Source organism: Blastomyces gilchristii (assembly GCF_000003855.2).
Source record: "Blastomyces gilchristii SLH14081 genomic scaffold supercont1.9, whole genome shotgun sequence".
NCBI classification, from domain to species: domain Eukaryota; kingdom Fungi; phylum Ascomycota; class Eurotiomycetes; order Onygenales; family Ajellomycetaceae; genus Blastomyces; species Blastomyces gilchristii.
This window is the reverse complement of record NW_003101674.1, coordinates 2129949-2148297: the sequence shown is the minus strand read 5'-3', so window position 1 is coordinate 2148297 and position 18349 is coordinate 2129949. Positions and strand designations below refer to the sequence as shown.

At 46.1% G+C, this 18349-nt stretch overlaps 8 protein-coding genes across 9 annotated transcripts; 3 read left to right on the top strand and 5 right to left on the bottom strand.

The window, feature by feature from the left end:
- Positions 1-234: 234 nt before the first annotated feature.
- Positions 235-908, top strand: BDBG_04725 (uncharacterized protein). Its single transcript, XM_031721809.1, has one exon. The coding sequence runs from the start codon at positions 417-419 to the stop codon at positions 678-680; it is 264 nt and encodes an 87-aa protein (XP_031578688.1). The 5' UTR covers positions 235-416; the 3' UTR covers positions 681-908.
- Positions 909-1310: 402 nt separating this feature from the next.
- BDBG_04724 (splicing factor U2AF 35 kDa subunit) lies at positions 1311-2139 on the bottom strand (the record flags this gene model as incomplete). The annotated part of the gene is made up of 3 exons (XM_002624814.2): positions 1311-1639; positions 1739-1994; positions 2095-2139. 3 exons carry the CDS (start codon positions 2137-2139, stop codon positions 1311-1313), a joined length of 630 nt encoding a protein of 209 aa, XP_002624860.1.
- Positions 2140-2256: 117 nt separating this feature from the next.
- On the bottom strand, positions 2257-5116 carry BDBG_04723 (uncharacterized protein). Its single transcript, XM_031721808.1, has 2 exons — positions 2355-5116; positions 2257-2310 (listed from the first exon to the last, which is right to left on the bottom strand). The coding sequence occupies exon 1, from the start codon at positions 4288-4290 to the stop codon at positions 3178-3180; it is 1113 nt and encodes a 370-aa protein (XP_031578687.1). The 5' UTR covers positions 4291-5116; the 3' UTR covers positions 2257-2310; positions 2355-3177.
- Positions 5117-7098: 1982 nt separating this feature from the next.
- BDBG_04722 (uncharacterized protein) lies at positions 7099-7395 on the bottom strand (the record flags this gene model as incomplete). The annotated part of the gene is made up of 1 exon (XM_031721807.1): positions 7099-7395. One exon carries the CDS (start codon positions 7393-7395, stop codon positions 7099-7101), a length of 297 nt encoding a protein of 98 aa, XP_031578686.1.
- A 595-nt stretch (positions 7396-7990) lies between these two features.
- BDBG_04721 (uncharacterized protein) lies at positions 7991-9050 on the bottom strand (the record flags this gene model as incomplete). Its single annotated transcript, XM_002624811.2, has 2 exons — positions 8199-9050; positions 7991-8140 (listed from the first exon to the last, which is right to left on the bottom strand). Exons 1-2 carry the CDS (start codon positions 8625-8627, stop codon positions 7991-7993), a joined length of 579 nt encoding a protein of 192 aa, XP_002624857.1. The 5' UTR covers positions 8628-9050.
- Positions 9051-9266: 216 nt separating this feature from the next.
- Positions 9267-11730, top strand: BDBG_04720 (acetamidase). Its single transcript, XM_031721806.1, has 4 exons — positions 9267-9407; positions 9493-9896; positions 10071-10541; positions 10608-11730. Exons 1-4 carry the CDS (start codon positions 9367-9369, stop codon positions 11459-11461), a joined length of 1770 nt encoding a protein of 589 aa, XP_031578685.1. The 5' UTR covers positions 9267-9366; the 3' UTR covers positions 11462-11730.
- An 8-nt stretch (positions 11731-11738) lies between these two features.
- BDBG_04719 (MFS transporter Fmp42) lies at positions 11739-14617 on the bottom strand. The gene is made up of 3 exons (XM_002624809.2): positions 13825-14617; positions 13562-13724; positions 11739-13506 (listed from the first exon to the last, which is right to left on the bottom strand). The coding sequence occupies exons 1-3, from the start codon at positions 14207-14209 to the stop codon at positions 11979-11981; spliced, it is 2076 nt and encodes a 691-aa protein (XP_002624855.1). The 5' UTR covers positions 14210-14617; the 3' UTR covers positions 11739-11978.
- Positions 14618-14652: 35 nt separating this feature from the next.
- On the top strand, positions 14653-17940 carry BDBG_04718. 2 transcript variants are annotated; one of them, XM_031721804.1, is made up of 4 exons: positions 14653-15293; positions 15380-16424; positions 16496-16672; positions 16759-17940. In XM_031721804.1, exons 2-4 carry the CDS (start codon positions 15619-15621, stop codon positions 16862-16864), a joined length of 1089 nt encoding a protein of 362 aa, XP_031578683.1. In that variant the 5' UTR covers positions 14653-15293; positions 15380-15618; the 3' UTR covers positions 16865-17940. The 2 variants fall into 2 exon arrangements, with proteins under 2 accessions (XP_031578683.1, XP_031578684.1); XM_031721805.1 differs by having other exon boundaries at positions 15380-16672.
- Positions 17941-18349: the final 409 nt, after the last annotated feature.

Genomic DNA, 18349 nt, shown 5'->3' with positions numbered 1-18349 from the left:
ATGACATGTGAGATGGTTATTATTGCGAAGTCCAAGGCAGCAAAATGGAGTATAATCCCGTCATGCTGCAACGACGGCGTGACTGAATGATGTTGGGAAAAGGGAGGAAAATGTTGGATCTTTATCCTTCCTCCCATCCCAGGGTCGCAGAAGTGACGTTGTCGTTGAACTGAGGCACGGACGTGGAGTGACATACGCATAGATTGGAGCAACGTGGAGATATATTACCAGCACTGCAGGCGGCCACGGTCAGTCTGTGTATTTTACGGAGTACAGACACCATCGATACCTAGCCCTGCCGCATGCCGCCTACGGAACCAACCACACCCTTCGGACTACGGAGTAATCCGAAGTAAGTCATATAATATTCTCCTTAATGTCGTATAACTTCCGTACGGGTAAATAAACACCACCACATGCCAAGAGCGTATCGCTTCTTCTGCTTCTTTGTAACTTCCTGGCAGCGTCATGCACCCGGGTCAGATGTGAAGGTCACCAATGGCCAAATATCTCCAACATATCCCTCCCGTGTTTCATCCGTCGAGGAAGAAGAAAACCTCACAGAAATCAGCGGATTATTAGTCTTCGCTGAACTTGCCAGCGAGCTCCTGGCTCTAGCGGACGCCAGCCCAAGTTTAGCTCCCGTATTTCACCATGGATCCCTTCGCCATGGGAAGTAGCGGTGTGGTCACGAGACTGCATGGGCTGGAGGTTTGTGCCTGTGCGGGCACGATACATGGAAGAGGGCGAAGCAATGGTAGGGTAGGGGGAAATGCCGGTCAATGGCGGAAATGATCTCATGGGTTTCATGGGTTGCTGTTAAGCGTATCATCGCCCGAAGCATAATGAGGCGTCGTGAATTATCAACACCCAATCATCTGTTTGGGGATCCAATAATAACACCTCGTCACAGCTTGACCACCCGCGATTATTTCACAAAAATTACGAAAAGTACATTTTTGGAGAGAAAAAGTAATAAATTTCTCTCTTCAGATATCATAACAGAAATCAATGAGGAAATTGGACGAAGTATACAGCGAAAGAAAATAACTAAATAAAAATAGAGTAAACATTGAAAACAAAACCAAATGATGATTTCATAAACAAGCCATCGAAACATTGTGCCCCACCCCTAACGCCTTACTTTGGATATAGGAAACCCTTCGATATTCTCTTGGACGTCAAAGAATGCTTCGAATCGCGGAGAGGACCATATGCGCTTTAAGTCCGAATCTAGAACGTCGATTTCGGCCCCTACCGATTCGAAAGGAAAAAGAAAAGAAGACAGAATGTATTTCAATATCTGTATTTCAATATCTCCTCCGAGTTGGTTCCGGGCTGGGACTGCGAGTGACGCTGCGTTCATCCCGCCCTCTCATCTTTAACCACTTCTTCGTCGACAGCTCAAGCTCCCTCTCCAGCTCAGGACTCGGTTCCTTCCGGTGTATGAAGTTGCAGAACCCCCCGCGCACACATCCTTCCCCACTATTCAGACGACAGCACGCTTCTCGGAAATCGGTGACGGGGGATAGTTCGCAGTATATCGGTCGCGCAGCGTACCATCGAGAATTCAGCGCGTCGCAGGCTTGCTGTGCAGAGTCTTCGTATTTAAATCGCGCGTATACGTTTCCGATTAGGTCTGATTATTTTTTTTCGCAAGCGTCAGCACAACCTATGATAAAAGCTTCGCTCGAATCGAACGAAGGCAGGAGAGGAAGGGGGAGCAGAAAGAGCTTACGGTCATTATTATTATCGCACACGACTACCTCCTCCAGCTCACCATATTTGCACATTTCACACCAGAAATCCTCATAGAAGGCATCGAAGTGGTTTTGCAGCTGGCTCGGGTTCATCTTGTTCTTGGTGTCATATGCTGGGTTTTGGTAAAGGTTTGGTAGGAGGATCGTCTGCGAGTATGAAGGCTTTACGTGCTTTCGCGAACATCGATCGCCATGACGGCACGCGCCGATTTTGTAGTAAAAAGAGCAGTTGACCTTTCCCGCTTCTATGTCAGTACCTGTTTTGGGCTAAAGCTCCGTCCTTCTGATGGTGATGGAAGCAGTTGTTCCGGGTTTTATAAAGGAGGTCACTCACCTTGTCCTGCTCAGTTCCAAAGATTGAAGCAAGATAGTTCGCCATATTCACTTATTTATAAGAAGGAATATACGGGATCGAATGTAGGCGACCGCAAGCAAATTGTCGAGAATGCAAAGACGTTTATTTCTTGCTTGACTATGGAGCTTCTGCCGCGATGGTCAAAATCGTAGACCCTCTTGCCACCTTGATTAGTAATGCGCGGCTAACCCTTTCCTGGTGGATGTTTCTTGCTCAACAAATACATATAGATTAGGTGCATTAAAAAGAAAAGGAAACACTGCTCGTTCATTGCGCCGTTAAACAACCCAGCCTACCCTGCCTGCTCTTTTCCATTCGTTAAGAATTACGTTACTTGTCCGATCATTGGGAAGACAGAAAACAGAAAGAAAGAAAAAAGGAACAATGCCATAATTTCGTAAAATCCTCCATGCAAAAACCTCAGAGCCTCTCTTGTTTCCCAGAGTGTGTCAATAACTTCAAGCAGAAGTGTCCTCATTCTCTTTGCTCTGATTATTTCCCTTGTTTTTGCGTTTCATGAGCCCAAAAGCATTCTTGAATGTCTTTTTGGCCTCCCGTTCCTCGAGACCCAGTGCTTGTCGAGCCCAGGTTTCGACCTGTTTGCAAATCTCGAGCGCGGCGTCGTCGACGGCTTTGGCGGATCCACCCAACAACCTGATGTTGACTTTGCCGAATCCCTTGCTGTCTAGCTCATCTAGAGGGTGGGTTTTGGTTTGTTAGAATTTTTCTGTTGGACAGATATCCATTTGCTTTTGGTTTGAAATGGGTCGGGTGGTTTTTATGCCATATGAAAAGCTATCCCTTACAAAACACGCCATGCGCACTGGCAATATCCACAAGCTCATTGCGGGTTTTCGCAAGAGTCGAAATGCAAGCTATAAAGCAAAATTGCCCTAGTTAATGATCTTGATACTTCAAGGTTGAGAGGGATATGGCTGATGACTTACTTTGGACATCATCGAGCGAGATGTCCTTCCAGAAAGCTCCTTGATGGACTTTTGATAGGTTCAAAATTAGTATTGTTCTGGTCATTTATCCAACACTAGTTATGTACTGGTGTATCTACTCACGCATTTGCAATTGGAATTTTGCCCCGATGATTCCGCCAGGCCATTTTTCGCGCCAGCTCACAAGAACCTCGCCAACGGTCTCGTTATAAGCCCATTGATGAGCGTAGACGCAATCAGAAAATGCTCCAGTGTCTAGCAAGTTTTCTGCACTGGCGATTTGAGTGATTTCAAAGGGTCCCTGTGGCTCACTTGCCGCGCCCATCATCACAGCGGAATCGTTCCAGTCGGTGCTGCCAATAAAGGCCCACTGATAGTTGTGACCAAAGAGCTGGGTTTTGTAGATCGTCCCGTGGGCATATCCTGTCAGCACAGGGGCTATCATCTTGATATCCCCTGTGAATGAATACCCATTCCAGAACTGGTAGTATTCCCTTTCGAAGGGGTGGAGCAGCGAAACTCTGGCGAGATAGATGTCCTCGCAGTATCTGCCCCACAGGTAGTACCACTGGTTATGCATCACAGAACAGAATGTACCAAAGGCGGGCTCATGTTTTTCAAACAGGATAGCTTCGCCTAGGACGCGCTTGTTGAGCAGCTCCCCAGTCACACCATCTACCTTCACCGGTGCCACCCCGGTTCCCTGGTAATAATTGCGAATAGTGACCCCGTCCTTCTTCTCACGAATCAATTTCTGATACCAGACACATCCCTTGCCACTGCCCAGTTCCCCCTCACAGATCCCTCCTTGGATTGAGATGATAACTTTCAGACCAGTGTCCTGCTCAAATTTCACCTCCTTCTCGGTCAGCCCGAGGAACGGATGAATGTAGCCGTTCTCTTCGATGGAAACGTACGTGGTGAGAAGGGGATCGGTGAACGGCTCCGCGGCTCTGGCTATTGCATTGGGGACGGTTCCAAAGGCATACCCGTCGTTTGAGACATTGGCTACCTGTCCAAACACGTAGTAGGGGATCCCGGCAAGCATGGAGGAGCGCCCTATATTGCGCGTGTGGGCGCCCTTGTTTGAGTCGCGCACGTTCCCAAGAATATGAACGGCCTCCACCTTGGGAGGGAAGATTGCCTTGTGATTTTCGTACCCGGCTATCAAGGTGATTTTCCCGACGACGGTGTCGTAGCCGATAGGGAGGGGGATCGAGTCATCCATATTGGAAATGTCCTTTGATGAGGATCTTGGGCTTGTCACTGTCTAGACACAATGAAAGACAAGCCAGGGTTGTCTCATGACAGGCTATGTGATGAGGTGGTTTGAGAGAAGTGAATGACACACTACAGCACAGAAGTTCTTCTATTTTGTGTTGTGTTTGCTTTGATTTCTCTTTTTGTGGGTTTTAACATAATCTATGAGTTGGGAATAACAGGCAAACCACAACTATGATGCAGTTTGTCAGAATACCATGATATGTTGTGGTTATTCTAGTTTTCCTCCTGGGACATTGTTGAAATGAATCCATTCTGCTCTCTTGTAGAGAAGCAGGTTCTCCCGTTTTCTAGATAGGGGTGGACTGGACTTGGTTGACTAGGCATTTCTTCCAGGAAGCCAGCCAATTGAAATTGAGATGAATGGAGAAGACCATACATCATACATGCGATATCTCTAGAATTCTGCTGGGTGATAAAATAACTCCTAATTATTTTGGCTCGTGTGCCTCGACATGATAAGGGACTACTTATCCTAAAGATCTCCCTCAATCCGCGCATATAAAAAATGGGAATTCTAGTGTCCCTTCAGCCGAATCCGGCATTCTTAGAATAGGCGCGGGCTATCTCCCAGCAACCCCGAGAAGAGTTCATAGCAAGGTTCAGGAACAGAAAGTGTTTTAGATATTATTAAAGTAGATACTCCTACACTGGTCTGGGAGAATGTTCCAACTCTGGGGAACTAACCAGTGTATACAGAATGCAGAGTAATTTCTAAGAATAAACAGTGAAAGATGATCATTCTTCAAAAATCAGAATGAAACTGAGACTGAAAATCAAATTCAATCTTATTCAGTTCATTCAGTGAGTTTATATAATCAGAGTTTGATAGTTAATGTTAACTAAGTTAAGTTAGTTAACTAGTTATTGTATGCTGGGAGCATGTACGGGCAGTTTGTCCGATAGTATTACACACACTAAGTTACAGCGTGGTGTTGCACCTTCATCCAGTTCATCAACCTTCATACATGATTCAAGCCCTCTTCGACCCTCATAGCACCCTCTTGAGCTACATATGTACAGCCTCTTTCTCACTTTCTCTTTTGTTTGGCATTTTCAACCCTTAGTTTCTTGTTTTCATTCTCCAGAATAGCTATTCTATGTATTGCCATTTGACAGCTCTTGACCAGCTGAGTTAGAGCATGATCAGTTGGACTGGGTGGGCTCTGTATATAGTGCTTGATATATTTTCTGACCTTCTCAGTCTGCTGCTCCAATTGGTGTACATTACATGGTGTGGCAGTGACCTAGGAGGCCTGGGAGCTCTGAGAGGTCCCTGGAGGGGGGATAGAGGTGTGCATGGTGGTATTAAGCCGCAAGAGAACCTATTCAGGATAATATGAAATCAATCCAGCAGCTCTAAAGTCACTCTTGATGTTATTCTCATTCAGAGCTTGCATATGAGCTACAGGGTATAGGGCCAGAAACTCCTTGTCAATGTGGTTGATACCAAGCTGCATCTGGTTCTCCACCTGCCTTCCGTACGCAGTCTTCAGGGGGGAGAAGCAGCCAACATCCAATGGCTGAAGAAGATGGGATGAATGTGGCGGCATATAGAGAGCAATTATATTATTCTCAGAGCAGAATTGATCAAATTCAGCTGAGGAATGGCTTCTATGCCAATCAAGAATCAAAAGTCGGTATTTGCCCTTCGTACGCAGTAGGGTATCCTTGTTGAACACCTCTTTCAGCCAGTATAAGCCCAGCCGGTCATTTGTCTCACTGACTCCAATCACCCAGTCCCTGGCGATCTTCTCGCTTTTTAAAGCTACTACAAGTTATCTAACATACCGGATAATAATAACTCACCCTACTCTAAAGTCGCTCATTATCCAGCTATCTTCTTTTTCTACCTCCTCTTACCCTCCTCTCCGATCCCCTGCATCGCTTGTCCGAGACAGCTCCGTGAGGGCCATTTGTTCAATTACGATGGAATATGGATCCAGACCATGATGTGAACTGCAACCTGGACCAATTAAGCCGGTTCAGTATCTTTTTTCCTTTGCCTTACCTGGTGTGCATCGTACTAGTTACAGGTAGGCTCTTTTTCTATATCTTCGCCCTAGGGTACCTTCCATACTGGCTGCACTAAACTCTGTCCATTCAGGGGTTTGGAGATGGGGACTGAACCTCCATTACTTATCAAGTTATCCATCAGGTCTCAAAATTGTACGTATACTCCTCTAAGATCTCTACAGCCTTTAAAGAAGAGAATTAGAACCAAATAAAAATGTCAAAAGAGTCATTTCTATTTTCTCATTCATTTTTTATTCTCTTTCTCACATATTTTCTGCAAAATAATGAATCTTTAATTAGTTATATTTCTTCATCACTAACTTCTAATTATAATCACACACTAATTACACTAGTCCTAATGTAGTTAGTAAATTCCTACATCTATGACCCGCAGATCTCTCGCCCTGTATATAGATATCCAATGAGGAGGAAGATCTTGATTGCTGCTATACAATCAGTATCATTACACTAGTATAAAATACCCATTTGACACATTTGTCACTATAGACACTAACATAAAATATTCATTTGACTCATTTATCACTATAGGCTGCCCGTAGTAACTATGTGATAGAAAAATTGATTAATAATATCAAATCTTTAACTAGATCATTTGGCAAGAAGGCAACAGCACCTTCAAAATGGAACTGTAGAATTTAGTTATGATGTATGGCATCTGCGTCGAAGATAGCTCGCTGGGAACAGATGCTGGTATATTTAATCAAAGAGAGGATTATGGTCAAAGGGTTGATCCGACTTGGATTTGATGCAGTGTATGGCTTCTCCAAATCCGGTACAAGTTTCGAGAGCGTGATATGAGCTGCCGATTCCCAAAGCTGTGTCGCAAGGGTCTTGTTGAGCTAGTAGAGTCTACCTGCTGCTGATCTCCAGAGTGCTGGACCTTCGAAGCCATTTTGTTTTCCCAGGTCAATACTATCATTTTTTCTGTATCCATCGTCCCACTACCACCTCTACTGTCCACTGAGCCAGTCTCTGTTTCCTTGATCTTACGAGTTCGTGCTATCCGGTTACTCATGATGGAAGTGTGACGTCGGGTAAATTACAAAGCTGGGGCGACCTTTATGAGGAGAAAGAGAACATAGAGTGATAGAAGCAAAGTGGGAGGAAGACAAGCCTTATATGCCTTCAGATTCTGGTCTACGCTACTACTCCTATTAAAACAAGTGGGAGCAACCGCAAGGCCTAGGATTTGCTGGCTAATGAGATAGGGACTGGCTCAAGGATTATGTATTAGCCAGCCCGGGCATAGAGCCAGCTCGGAGAGAGAGAAACGGTACCTACAATAGGGAAAATTCTTGTGACATTCACAAAATGTCCTCCGTTGACGTGCGGCTAGAATTGGGATTTAAAAAAGTGACTTTCATAGATTGTTTAACTGTCCAATGACGAAAGCGCAAAAGGATGACAATCAAGCTTTGCACTGGATGGAGAACGCGATTAGATATGGTTACTGAGAGAGAAATATGAGAAAGAACAAATTCATCTCTTGCCAACGCTCATCATGCCATATTAGATGAAAAAATCCCCGAACATGGAAGCCTCCTGCCGGCCTAGGGGACAAATGCATCCCATCTATACATCCTGGAATGCCACTGGGTGACTGTGTGGGCTCATGTATATGAGTTCATGTTTTCTGCTCCACCTGGACCAGTGCAGTTGCAATCAAATTCTTCAAGGTAGGCACGGGTGTCTTTGATGTGGTCAAAGGTGACTGCTCCTTTCCCGGCTAGCGCACGCGCAACTCCAACAATGTTTTTTATCTAGGTTTTAGCTTGGTTAGTAATACCAATTGAGAGAGAATGGGACTCAATCCCTCACCTGCCATCCATTGAAACTCCTCTGCAGCAGTTTCTCCAGCTCTTCATCTGAGATCTCAGTACCAGCCCAGTTTAAGAATGTCATCCAGACTCTGGTTACAGCTTGCTTGCTCAATTCAGTGTACTTGAGATCAAAGTGGATCCAGCTCTGCATCGCGGGGTCCAATGTGGTGAGTTGGTTAGTGGTGAGAAATATAATTCCTTGGAAGTATTCGAGCAAGCCGAGAAATATGGAGACCATGCCATCTACTGTATCGGGGATAGGTTTATCGAATATTTGACCTTTAATACCCCTTGTCACGAACTCCAGAAAGGCCTTGAAGCCGCGTATGTCAAGGCAGTGAGGTGGCCCAGGGATGTTGCTCACGGAACCTATTCTCCCTGTGAGTAAAATGCAGACAGGGATAAAGTCACTTTGTAGAAGGCACATCTGTCATAGACAGCAAGTGTCTATTTATATTTTTGTTCAGTGCTGTTGACAACAGCTCTCATGTTTTCCTCATTGTCATATTTGTCAATCAATATCAATGGAAATGTCATTGAATGCATCAAGAGATTGCTCCATCCTGAATAAGACATCTTGGATGGATGCAGAAAACCACACAATGTTCAATCAACACTGTGATGACAACCTCCATTTTCTAACTATTCTGCCTGTGTTCAGAACAAATTTCCATCAATCATTTGAAAATATTTCACAGTGTGCATACCTCTTGCACCTGCACAGACTGTTGTGCAGGTGGTATTCCAGTAGGTCACTGGATATCACATGAACATCACCCGAATATAGCGGCCGGACATGCTAGCTTGATCTAACCACCGTGGGTGAGTAACCACCGTGGGTGAGCAAGGCCATAGCCCGGCTGTTGTAGGATATCAAGATCGTCGGTGAAAAGAAAAACGGGATTGCTTATGTGGCTAGCGTAGTTCGAAATGCGGGGGAACCGCCGTTCTCGGCAATGCTGTCCAACCGGCGGTGGAGCTTAGCCGATCACGGGACACGGTGCGGAGGTAGCCGCCCTAAACTAAATAGCCGCCGACTACAAATAGACCTGCGTCTCCGAAGGAACCCGTTTATCCTACGACTTCCCCACTTCTCTCTATAAATTTCGAGCCGACCTCCCCCTCGTACGGTTTTATAGTATATAACCTCCTTGCACACAGCAGCCATGTTGGCCCCCTTTGAATATTTCCAACAGCGCCGGATTAGGTACTAGCTACCCCGCACGCATGCAATTAGTCACATCTCCGCTTAAGCTACTAGCTAACCGCAAGCCCTCTTCATATTCCACTAGAACCTTTAAAAGACAGCAACGCGCACAGCGCATAGCCAGTCTACCCTCCTCCTACCACTCCGCATTCACCGCCTTTGACAAATCCGTCATCGATAAGCCCATTGAGGAGTTGGTCCAAGATGTGCACAAAGGTCTCGTGTCGCCCATCCAGCTTCTACAAACTTACGGCAAAGTCGCCGTAAAGGCCCAGCAGAAGACAAACTGCATAACGGAATTGCTGCTGCCAGAAGCTGAGGAATGGGCGAAATCGGAGATAAACCCGAAGGGCCCCTTGGCCGGTATTCCTGTCTCATTGAAGGATTCGTTGCAGGTGAAAGGATTTGATATCAGCTTGGGCTATGCTAAGCTGGCGAACAAGCCATATCAAGAGGATGGAGGGGTTGTACGATTGTTGAAGGATGCGGGTACGTAATAGTTCTTGTACCCTTTGTTTTTATTTTTTATTTTTACCTTTATTTTTTATCTCAAGAGCTCCCTTTCCATGAAGCTATTGACCTGTCGTGCTCATCACCCTTTCTCAGCATGAAAGAGAGACAGGTGTTGATAAGATTGATTTTCCAAGCTAACGTTCTTTCTAGGTGCAATTCCATATGCAAAAACTAATTTGCCAGTTACGTTATTGTCCTTTGAATCTGACAATCCCGTATGGGGCCCTTGTTTAAACCCACATGTCCCTCAGTACTCCCCCGGTGGCTCTACTGGAGGTGAAGCTGCGCTGCTCGCATTGGGTGGACGGGTAGGCATTGGTTCCGACGTTGCTGGATCTGTCCGCGTACCTGCAGCATGGAGTGGAATATACTCCCTTCGCTGCAGCACTGGCCGATGGCCAAAGGCTGGCATCAACACTAGCATGGCAGGACAGGAAGGCGTCCCAAGTGTCTTCAGTCCAATGGCACGAACGTTGAATGATTTGACATATTTTACCCGTGCAATCATCGGTATGCAGCCGTGGAAATATGATCATTCTGTCCATCCAATTTCGTGGAGAGACGAGATGGAGCAGGATGCGAGATCAAAGAAGTTGAAAATTGGAGTTATGAAGTCTGACGGTATTGTCCCAATAATGAAGACTACAAGCAAACCTATTTGAATTGCAGTATTAACAACGGAGACAGGAGTCGTCCCACCCACACCTGCCATCGCACACGCCATCGACACTGCGGCCTCAGCTCTCGCCGCTGCTGGCCACACCCTCATCAACATCACACCACCACCAACCGCCAACCCGCTCATCGGCCTCCGCCTCGCTGCCCTCCTCCTAAACTCCGACGGCTGCGTGACCTTTAACTCCCACTTCCTAGCCGGTGAATCTACCGACCCCGGCGCCGCCCAACTATCCAAATACGCCAACCTACCCCGCCCCCTCCGCTATCTCTACTACCTCTACGTCCGCTACATCAAACGCGACAGCACCTGGGCCTACCTAATCAAGGACTTCTGCCACAAATCCAGCGCCGAGCAATGGAAACTCGTCGCCCAGCGCGAAGCCTTCCGCGCCACCTGGCACAACTGGTGGAGCTCGCCAGAGCAAAACTACGACTTCATCCTGTGTCCCGTCAACGCGACGCCCGCCCTACCTCACGGTGCAATGAAAGACGCCGTCTCCTCCTGTGGATACACCTTCCTCTGGAACCTGCTTGATTACTCCTGCGGCGTGCTACCCGTAAGCCGCGTGGATGCAATCGCGGACGCCATCGAGCCGTCGCCGACGAAGACTGCCAGCCAGAAGCGAAATGCGTATAAGCGCGTGTTGAAGGTGGCCGGGGCGGATAATGCGGTTGCACGGGGCGCGTGGAAGCATTATGATTCGGAGAAGATGCACGGGCTGCCTACCGCGGTGCAGATTGTTGGGCGGAGATGGGAGGAGGAGAAGGTTTTGGGGTTCATGGAGGCGGTAGAGACGGCGTTAGACGACTATGAGGGGCCGCGCGGGGAGGGGGGAAAGTATCACCTGTTAGAGATTAATTGACCAATTGGTTGATGGCTTCTTAAGTGAGTGAGTCAGTGATTAGGTGGGTTTTTTCGGTAGGTAATGTTTTATTCCCTTTTATGAGCTGAGCGATTCATTCAGTGCATGCATACATATACTACTCGCGTTTCTCGGGCTATGCTCGTGCTTTGTGAGATACTCACAACTCTACATATCTTGACGACTGCTACAATTTCAATTGTGGTATCTTCGTTTCCTTTAGCAATAGCTAGAGAAATATACATAAATAAAAGAATTTAAAATTTCCACTTTAACAGTGAAGAGTAGCCAGGCTTGATATATTTTCAAGCAACCATCTTACATATATAGACGTACACATATTTAAATATTCTTCTATTTATAGTATACATATGTTTAGCGGTATTGGACAGGAAGCAACATGACCATAACTAAATCTCCAAGCTGCCACTGGGAGGTGCATATCCTCTCCTCATAATAAACAAGACCAGAAACTCCAGATCATTCAAGCCCTTGATAAATGCAGAATTAAATAGAATTACTCATCCCTTATAGCCCCATACGCACGCGCAGAGCCCTTGTCGCCCTCCTGATGATCACTTACAATCAGTCGATTCCTCTCGCCCCACTCACCATCATCACCGTCACGATAATAAGCATAGTCCCGAATCTCTCTCCCTGACCTATGCTTCCGTAAAGCATTATCATTAATACTGTGAGCACCACAGCCCTCTCCTATCTCCCCATTCTCAACAACAACAACATCAACAATCTCCGTCCGCTCCCTCCCCGGCCATCCCACAACCAAAACCAACAACGCCCCGGCCATAGACACCATAATCGTCAGCAAAATATTTACCGGAATCGGATTCCGCCGAAATAATTTCATCATCAACACATCCAGCGGTACCTGCAGAAAATTCCCCATCCCGGCAACACATACCATGAGCCCGTATACCTTGGCAAAAGTCTGGAAGCCAAAGACCTTGGCCGCAAAGTCGGATACGGAGGCGTAGTAGAAGGGTCTGTAGAGAGTGAAAAGAACGATATTCGCGTACCCTGCGGACAGGCTGTGAGGGATACAACCTAGGATGCCGATGAGGGTTGAGCAGCCGACGAGCGTGGCTAGGATTGTGATGGTACTCGTTCTATCGAGGATTAAGCCGACGAATGGGATGGCGACGATACCCGCGGCTGGAAGGAAGATGTCGAAGAGGTCGTTTATGTGTTTTGCGAGCTGAGGGGAGGAGAGGAGGTATTCGTACTGTAGGCGTATGGTGGCGATGAAGTAGTTTACGCGCAGCATTTGGAGGACGGTGAAGACGGTCATGAGGATGAAGTAAGGGGAGCGGATTTGCTGGAGGGCTGAGGCCGTGTGTAGGACGCCCCAGATACTGTCTGGTTTGCGGGCGTCGGGTGGTGGGTATGGGGCTTGTGGAGGACCTGAAGGAGTTGGGGTAGTTTTCGGTTGTTCGTGGGCGCCTAGAAGGTCTTGGATGTTTGATATTTTATTTCTACGCTCTGTGACGCGGCTTTCGAGCTGTCGCTCCTGCTCTGGGGTGACAGGGACGTTCTCCTCTGAACTTTCGGCCATAAGATCTTCGGCTTGCTGTACCAGCTCGCCGGCTGTTTTGTAAGAGGTCGATGGCATAAGTAGAATCTGAGAGATGAAGATAAACCCAGGAACAATAAGGTAAAGAAGAAAAAGGTTGCGCAGTGTGAAGAATCCTCCATGAACAATACGGAAAACCAAGAAAAGGGCGCTTGATGAATCAAAGGCGCCCGTGAGCGTCGCTAACACAAGACCGGAGTGTGCTGGGAACGTGTTGGATAACTGGAATGCGGATATGAACACGAATGGACCGCCAATAGCCAGAAGAAAATATCCGGCAATATATGTATCGAATGGCAGGAGAGAGGCTAGAGCAAGACAAAGAGATCCAGATGCGATAAAGATGCTACCAATACTCCCGCTGAAACGTGGGCCAAACATATCGACGATACTACCCGCAGGAAGAGCACAGATGTTCGTTGCAACCGCCGCAAGAGTAAACATGAAATTTAACCTCAAAGGAGTCAGTATTTTATGCTAGAAATTCAGGAAGCTGAGAATTGACCAACCTGAGATCTTGATTGTAGCAGAGTCGTTCACCTCTTTCAATCTCTTTTTCGGTACATCGATTTCTATATACGCCCTCCTCCATGAGAATTGGCTTCAGAGCGGCATACCCAAATATTACACCAGCTGACAGAACACAATACACTACAGCCACAAATACTTGGGCTATCGGTTATATCCACTTGTTAGCCTGTCTTTTGGGTGATAGAGACACTAGCATTCAAGGAGTAAATGCTAATATAAAAGCCGCAAGGAAATAACTTACCGACGCGTTTCCCCTTCGGCACTTCAAAAGCAGCTAAAGTGTCCGGCTCCCAGCCGTCATCGCTCGGAATCAAAGCACTGTCCTCATCAGATATCGAGTGCTGGCTTCGCCGACACGCTTGATCATCTTCGTCATCAATGCACGCATGTGTCCATGATGGCCCAGCAGCTGGGTTAAAACTTAGTTTTCGCATAACTGTATTTTGCTGCGGCCCGGAAACTACAGGTGTGAGCTGGGTGCTCGAATCGATAACTGAATCGTAGCCCTCCCCTTCTTTAGGGGAGACATGGTCGTCCGCATGCTCTAGGACGAACCTCTCCTGCTGGCGGAATGAAGAGGGGTGGGATTCCCACGATTCAAGGGAAGTCACTCTATTCAGCGACATTGTCCGGCGTAGTGCCTGATCTGGTATAACTAGATGTACTGATGATTAGAGTGCACGTAGAGCCTAAACACCGGCCCGCTGACATCTAAGTTCGATTGAGAAACAGTCAGATTTTCGGCTACCAATCCAAGCAGCCTCCTGGGACGCCTGAACTGCCCTCATTCGGCGTCCCTCACTGCGGAAAGTCCAGTGGTTGTCTTGTGAGATTTGGTTCTTAGCTGCTATCTAGGGAAATATCTAGTCCAGTAGGAGGGAACTGGTCTAGCTGTCGATACAGGGAGCTTGAAGACAATAAACTCAACATGGCATATATACTACCAGGGCCGTTTTTATCTTGCGCAGCAGTTTTACAAAGTTAATGAGTCCGACTTGTTTCCGGGACTCGTTGCTCACATTCGAAGAAATGAGAAATGACGTCCAACGCCAAGCCATCTATCATGGCCGCTTACTCAGCTAAAAGACACAAATTCTCCGGATAAATATTAGTCCGCTTGGTTATTGCCACAAAGCGATTCTTCTCCATCCAGACCTCACTCGTTCTCACGTCCATTCGGTGAATGTTGATGTTGACTATTGCCTCCTGCTGGCTTGGGAGAGCAGAGGCCCAACCATTCTCTCAAAAGACATTTTATCTGAATCACTACCCCACAAACCATCTTGGGGAGGGTTGCAGACCAGTCGTTGGATTCTATTTATGGATCAGGTGTGTTTTGGCGCCCAGCGCCAAATGAGACCCATACACACCACGCTCCTGTTTCAACTGCAGTCGTTTCAGTTGTTTGGCTGGCTGGAAACCGGGCTATCTCATTTAATTTATCTTTTTAGAAAAAGGACTATCTCTTTAGGTGTTTCCAACTGCGCGGCTATTAACTAGCCGCAGCATCAAGGGGTGTTTTATCAAAAACCCCTGAGCAGCTCTGTTGCTCTATATACCTAATTTATCAAACACCCCCTGGACTATCTTTGCTCTCTGGTTCAATGGAGTTTGGATGAAATCACACAGCTACAGCGTCGGTTTCATCAACCGCTACCGGAGTTGTGGAATTTTCCTTCATGTCCTGTCCAACGGTGCAATCAAGCAGTGGTATGAAACAATCTATTCTGATTTGGAGTAATGTCAGCCATTTTGCTAATTATGGCTCCTTTTTCAATTTTAAACATCTGATTTAGACGCCATGTCGAATTTTGATCCGGAGAACTCTGGAAAGAAGCGATCTCATTTTGCTATGCTAGGGATGAAAGCGGAGGATAACTTGGCGTTGGATGCCCTCGATCAAGACATTGTTTTAGACATCAATTCAATCGATTAATACTCTTACATCCCACGTCTCAATACATATCTTGAGTTGGTTCTCATAGTTATAATTTCTGTCCACTTTTGCTTCTATCAGCCTTTTACCATATTCACTATGCCTGTCGCAACTGCCACCCCGAGGAAGGACCGGCTTTGGGGTCATGATAAACGATCAAGACGCTCCAGCCCTTCATCCTCCAGTGGAACATCGATTATAGGGTATAGTGAGACGGATTCCGAGTCATACGAGGACTCCATGCCCCTATTGAGGAAGCCGTCCCCAAGCCGGTCCAAGCAGCGTGCCCCGAGGATATCCATAGATACTTCAAATTTAGCCGAAAGAGATAAAGCAACATCTAGCAGTCTATCCAAAGGACTAATATCACCCATTTACAAGACCATATATCCTATTAGCGCCAAGGATGTCAATACCTGCCTCTCTCCAGTCTATAAGGTTATATACCCGCGGACCGACGACAAAGACGGCAACCCCCAATCACCTATATATGAAACAATTTACCCTCGTCATACCAGGAGGCACAGTCTTGTCCTTAAATCACCCATTTTTGAGACGGGGTATCCTCGCGAGAAGGAGCCTAGCACCCCTGCACCCGCGTCCCCCGCTTCTCCAATATACGTCACTATTAGGCCCCGATCCAAAGACTGTGATTACAGTAATCAGGATGTCGCGGAACATCAAGCTACCTCCCCAATGGTCATGTTCAGAGATGGACAGCATAAAGTAACATGCACCAAAGGCCATACCATCTGGCTACCTGAATCCGAAAACACTGCATCACAGCGTCGTAGACAGAAATGTTGCAGCTGCGAAATCCAGGAGGAGAACAAGACATCTTGCGCCAAATATCAAAAACCAGATATACAGCGACGGTGTTCCACCAGCAGCTATGGAATGACTGGGTAGGCATCATTGATAAGGACAATCCCAACGCACGCTTTCCTTTTCACTAACTCTTTCTGCGGCCATCTAGACTGAAAAGGAATCGTGATGGATCCTTGGACTTCGTGCGAAGCATTCGCGGTCTCAATGTCCCACAGACCACCAATCTTCTCGACATTCTTCACTCTAAGCCTTCCCTTTATGACACTGCGGCGGGGCGATATGCCCGCCTAGATAAGCCGAAGCATCGATCTAATTTGGATAGTGTGTAAGTATAACTCCTCCTCCGCTTTATTCCTTCCACATATCCATCACAGCCTAAAAATTTCATATTAATGTCTCCCGTGTACGCAGCTTTAGCTCACTCGCCATTCATCTGAATGTAGCGACGCTGAAAACAAAATCCCAAGCTCGGAGTCCCGTACTGTTGCGTTACAGAACTTCCATTTTTACCAAATGAACACCCAACAACGTATCTCGGATCTAGCTTCCATTTCACTTGTGGCTATAAGACAAATGGGGCGCCCTGATCCCCATGAACACCAACGCTGTTTCCGAGCCTTAAGCGTCCTTGAATAAACACACTAAGTTCGGCTGACTGTGCCTCACGACCCCTTCCTGTTGAGTTTTTAATGTAGTTGTCCTTTTATGCTTTCTTCTCTCCTTTCCTTTCCTCTGTCACTCCATAGTATAATTTGGTACGTCCTCGCACACCAAAGATACCCCATTTCCCCTTTCATCCTAGCAGGTGGACTTTCTACCAGCGTGCACCTTTACACTCCCATCGGCTGTACATGCACTCAAGTCTTGTCAAGTTATTCTTGCTTCCAGTTATGCAGTTCTTTTTCTTTTTCTTGTGTTATTGTCATAAGTATTTTCTGACGCCTGACAGTTTCCTAATTTTAAAATTAAATTTAATTCTCTACATTAACTATATATTATTCCCCTGGCGTATTTCCGCACGATGGGGTATTTTCAAATCTTTAACAATAAATATTTACGCGACAAGAAGAGCTCTAGCTGTGTATAAGAAATGGAACACATCTAGGGTGAGCTCAGTTGATGCATACTGACAGTATCCCTGGGGGTACCCGCGACGGTGCATTTACGAGCAGCCTACGGAGTACACTGTCCAAGGCGCCCAGGGTTATCCCTAGGCTGGATAGGAATACAGCGCCACGAGGACAAACGCTGGGGGAGTACATACAGATACAAACCGTGGTATCGCTGTTCGCGACATCCCCTATCACTTGTGTGGGTTTGGCAGCAGAGGAGGGAGAGTTATCTAAGATTTCCTTTCCTTCTTCAGCCACAACAGGGATGGATAGCTTTCAATTAGCAATGTTATAGTAGCCTATAGTGACATTTGAGTCAAATGAGTATTTTTGATGTTTTTATACTAGTGTTACCATGTACATGCATCAATTACATTCATTTAATTTGTAGTCAAACAGAGCGGATTGATTAAAAATCTACAGGGTAACTTACTCTGTACTCTACTCAGAGCTGTAAAAAAATAAACTTTGTAAGCAGTTAATGTAATCACTCAACACCTACTTACAACATCTTCTCAATCTTCATTTTTTCATTCATTTTTAAACACTTATAACATGTATCATGAAGTAGTTATACAAGCAGCAATTGATAATTTAAATACACAATTCATCTTTAATTATACTGAAACTGCTAGAAAATATAAAATCAGTTTAATACATAAAATGTTTTTGTAGCACACGAGGCTTAGTATGCTAATTATTACAGAGCTAGTTCACATTAGAAAACAGTAATTCTACAGATGAACTTAGACTGACCGTGTGACCGTGTCTGAGACCAGAACCAGAATATTTAATAATCTCATTATCAATTCAACTGATCTCATTACATGATTTTAACATTAGATAGTAGTTTCATACTATCTCAGTAAGACTTACTGTCTACTCTTATC

What these genes read in the sequence shown, in the direction of transcription:
- BDBG_04719 (XM_002624809.2), bottom strand. Translation starts at nt 14,209, where the DNA reads ATGTCGCTGAATAGAGTGACTTCCCTTGAATCGTGGGAATCCCACCCC. An exon ending in GCCGAAGGGGAAACGCGTCG is followed by an intron (nt 13,725 to 13,824) that starts GTAAGTTATTTC and finishes TATAACCGATAG; the next exon opens with CCCAAGTATTTGTGGCTGTA. An exon ending in TGCTACAATCAAGATCTCAG is followed by an intron (nt 13,507 to 13,561) that starts GTTGGTCAATTC and finishes GACTCCTTTGAG; the next exon opens with GTTAAATTTCATGTTTACTC.
- BDBG_04723 (XM_031721808.1), bottom strand. Translation starts at nt 4,290, where the DNA reads ATGGATGACTCGATCCCCCTCCCTATCGGCTACGACACCGTCGTCGGG.
- BDBG_04718 (XM_031721804.1), top strand. Translation starts at nt 15,619, where the DNA reads ATGCCTGTCGCAACTGCCACCCCGAGGAAGGACCGGCTTTGGGGTCAT. An exon ending in AGCAGCTATGGAATGACTGG is followed by an intron (nt 16,425 to 16,495) that starts GTAGGCATCATT and finishes GCGGCCATCTAG; the next exon opens with ACTGAAAAGGAATCGTGATG. An exon ending in CGATCTAATTTGGATAGTGT is followed by an intron (nt 16,673 to 16,758) that starts GTAAGTATAACT and finishes CCGTGTACGCAG; the next exon opens with CTTTAGCTCACTCGCCATTC.
- BDBG_04725 (XM_031721809.1), top strand. Translation starts at nt 417, where the DNA reads ATGCCAAGAGCGTATCGCTTCTTCTGCTTCTTTGTAACTTCCTGGCAG.
- BDBG_04720 (XM_031721806.1), top strand. Translation starts at nt 9,367, where the DNA reads ATGTTGGCCCCCTTTGAATATTTCCAACAGCGCCGGATTAG. An exon ending in TTCCAACAGCGCCGGATTAG is followed by an intron (nt 9,408 to 9,492) that starts GTACTAGCTACC and finishes ATATTCCACTAG; the next exon opens with AACCTTTAAAAGACAGCAAC. An exon ending in TGGAGTTATGAAGTCTGACG is followed by an intron (nt 10,542 to 10,607) that starts GTATTGTCCCAA and finishes CAACGGAGACAG; the next exon opens with GAGTCGTCCCACCCACACCT.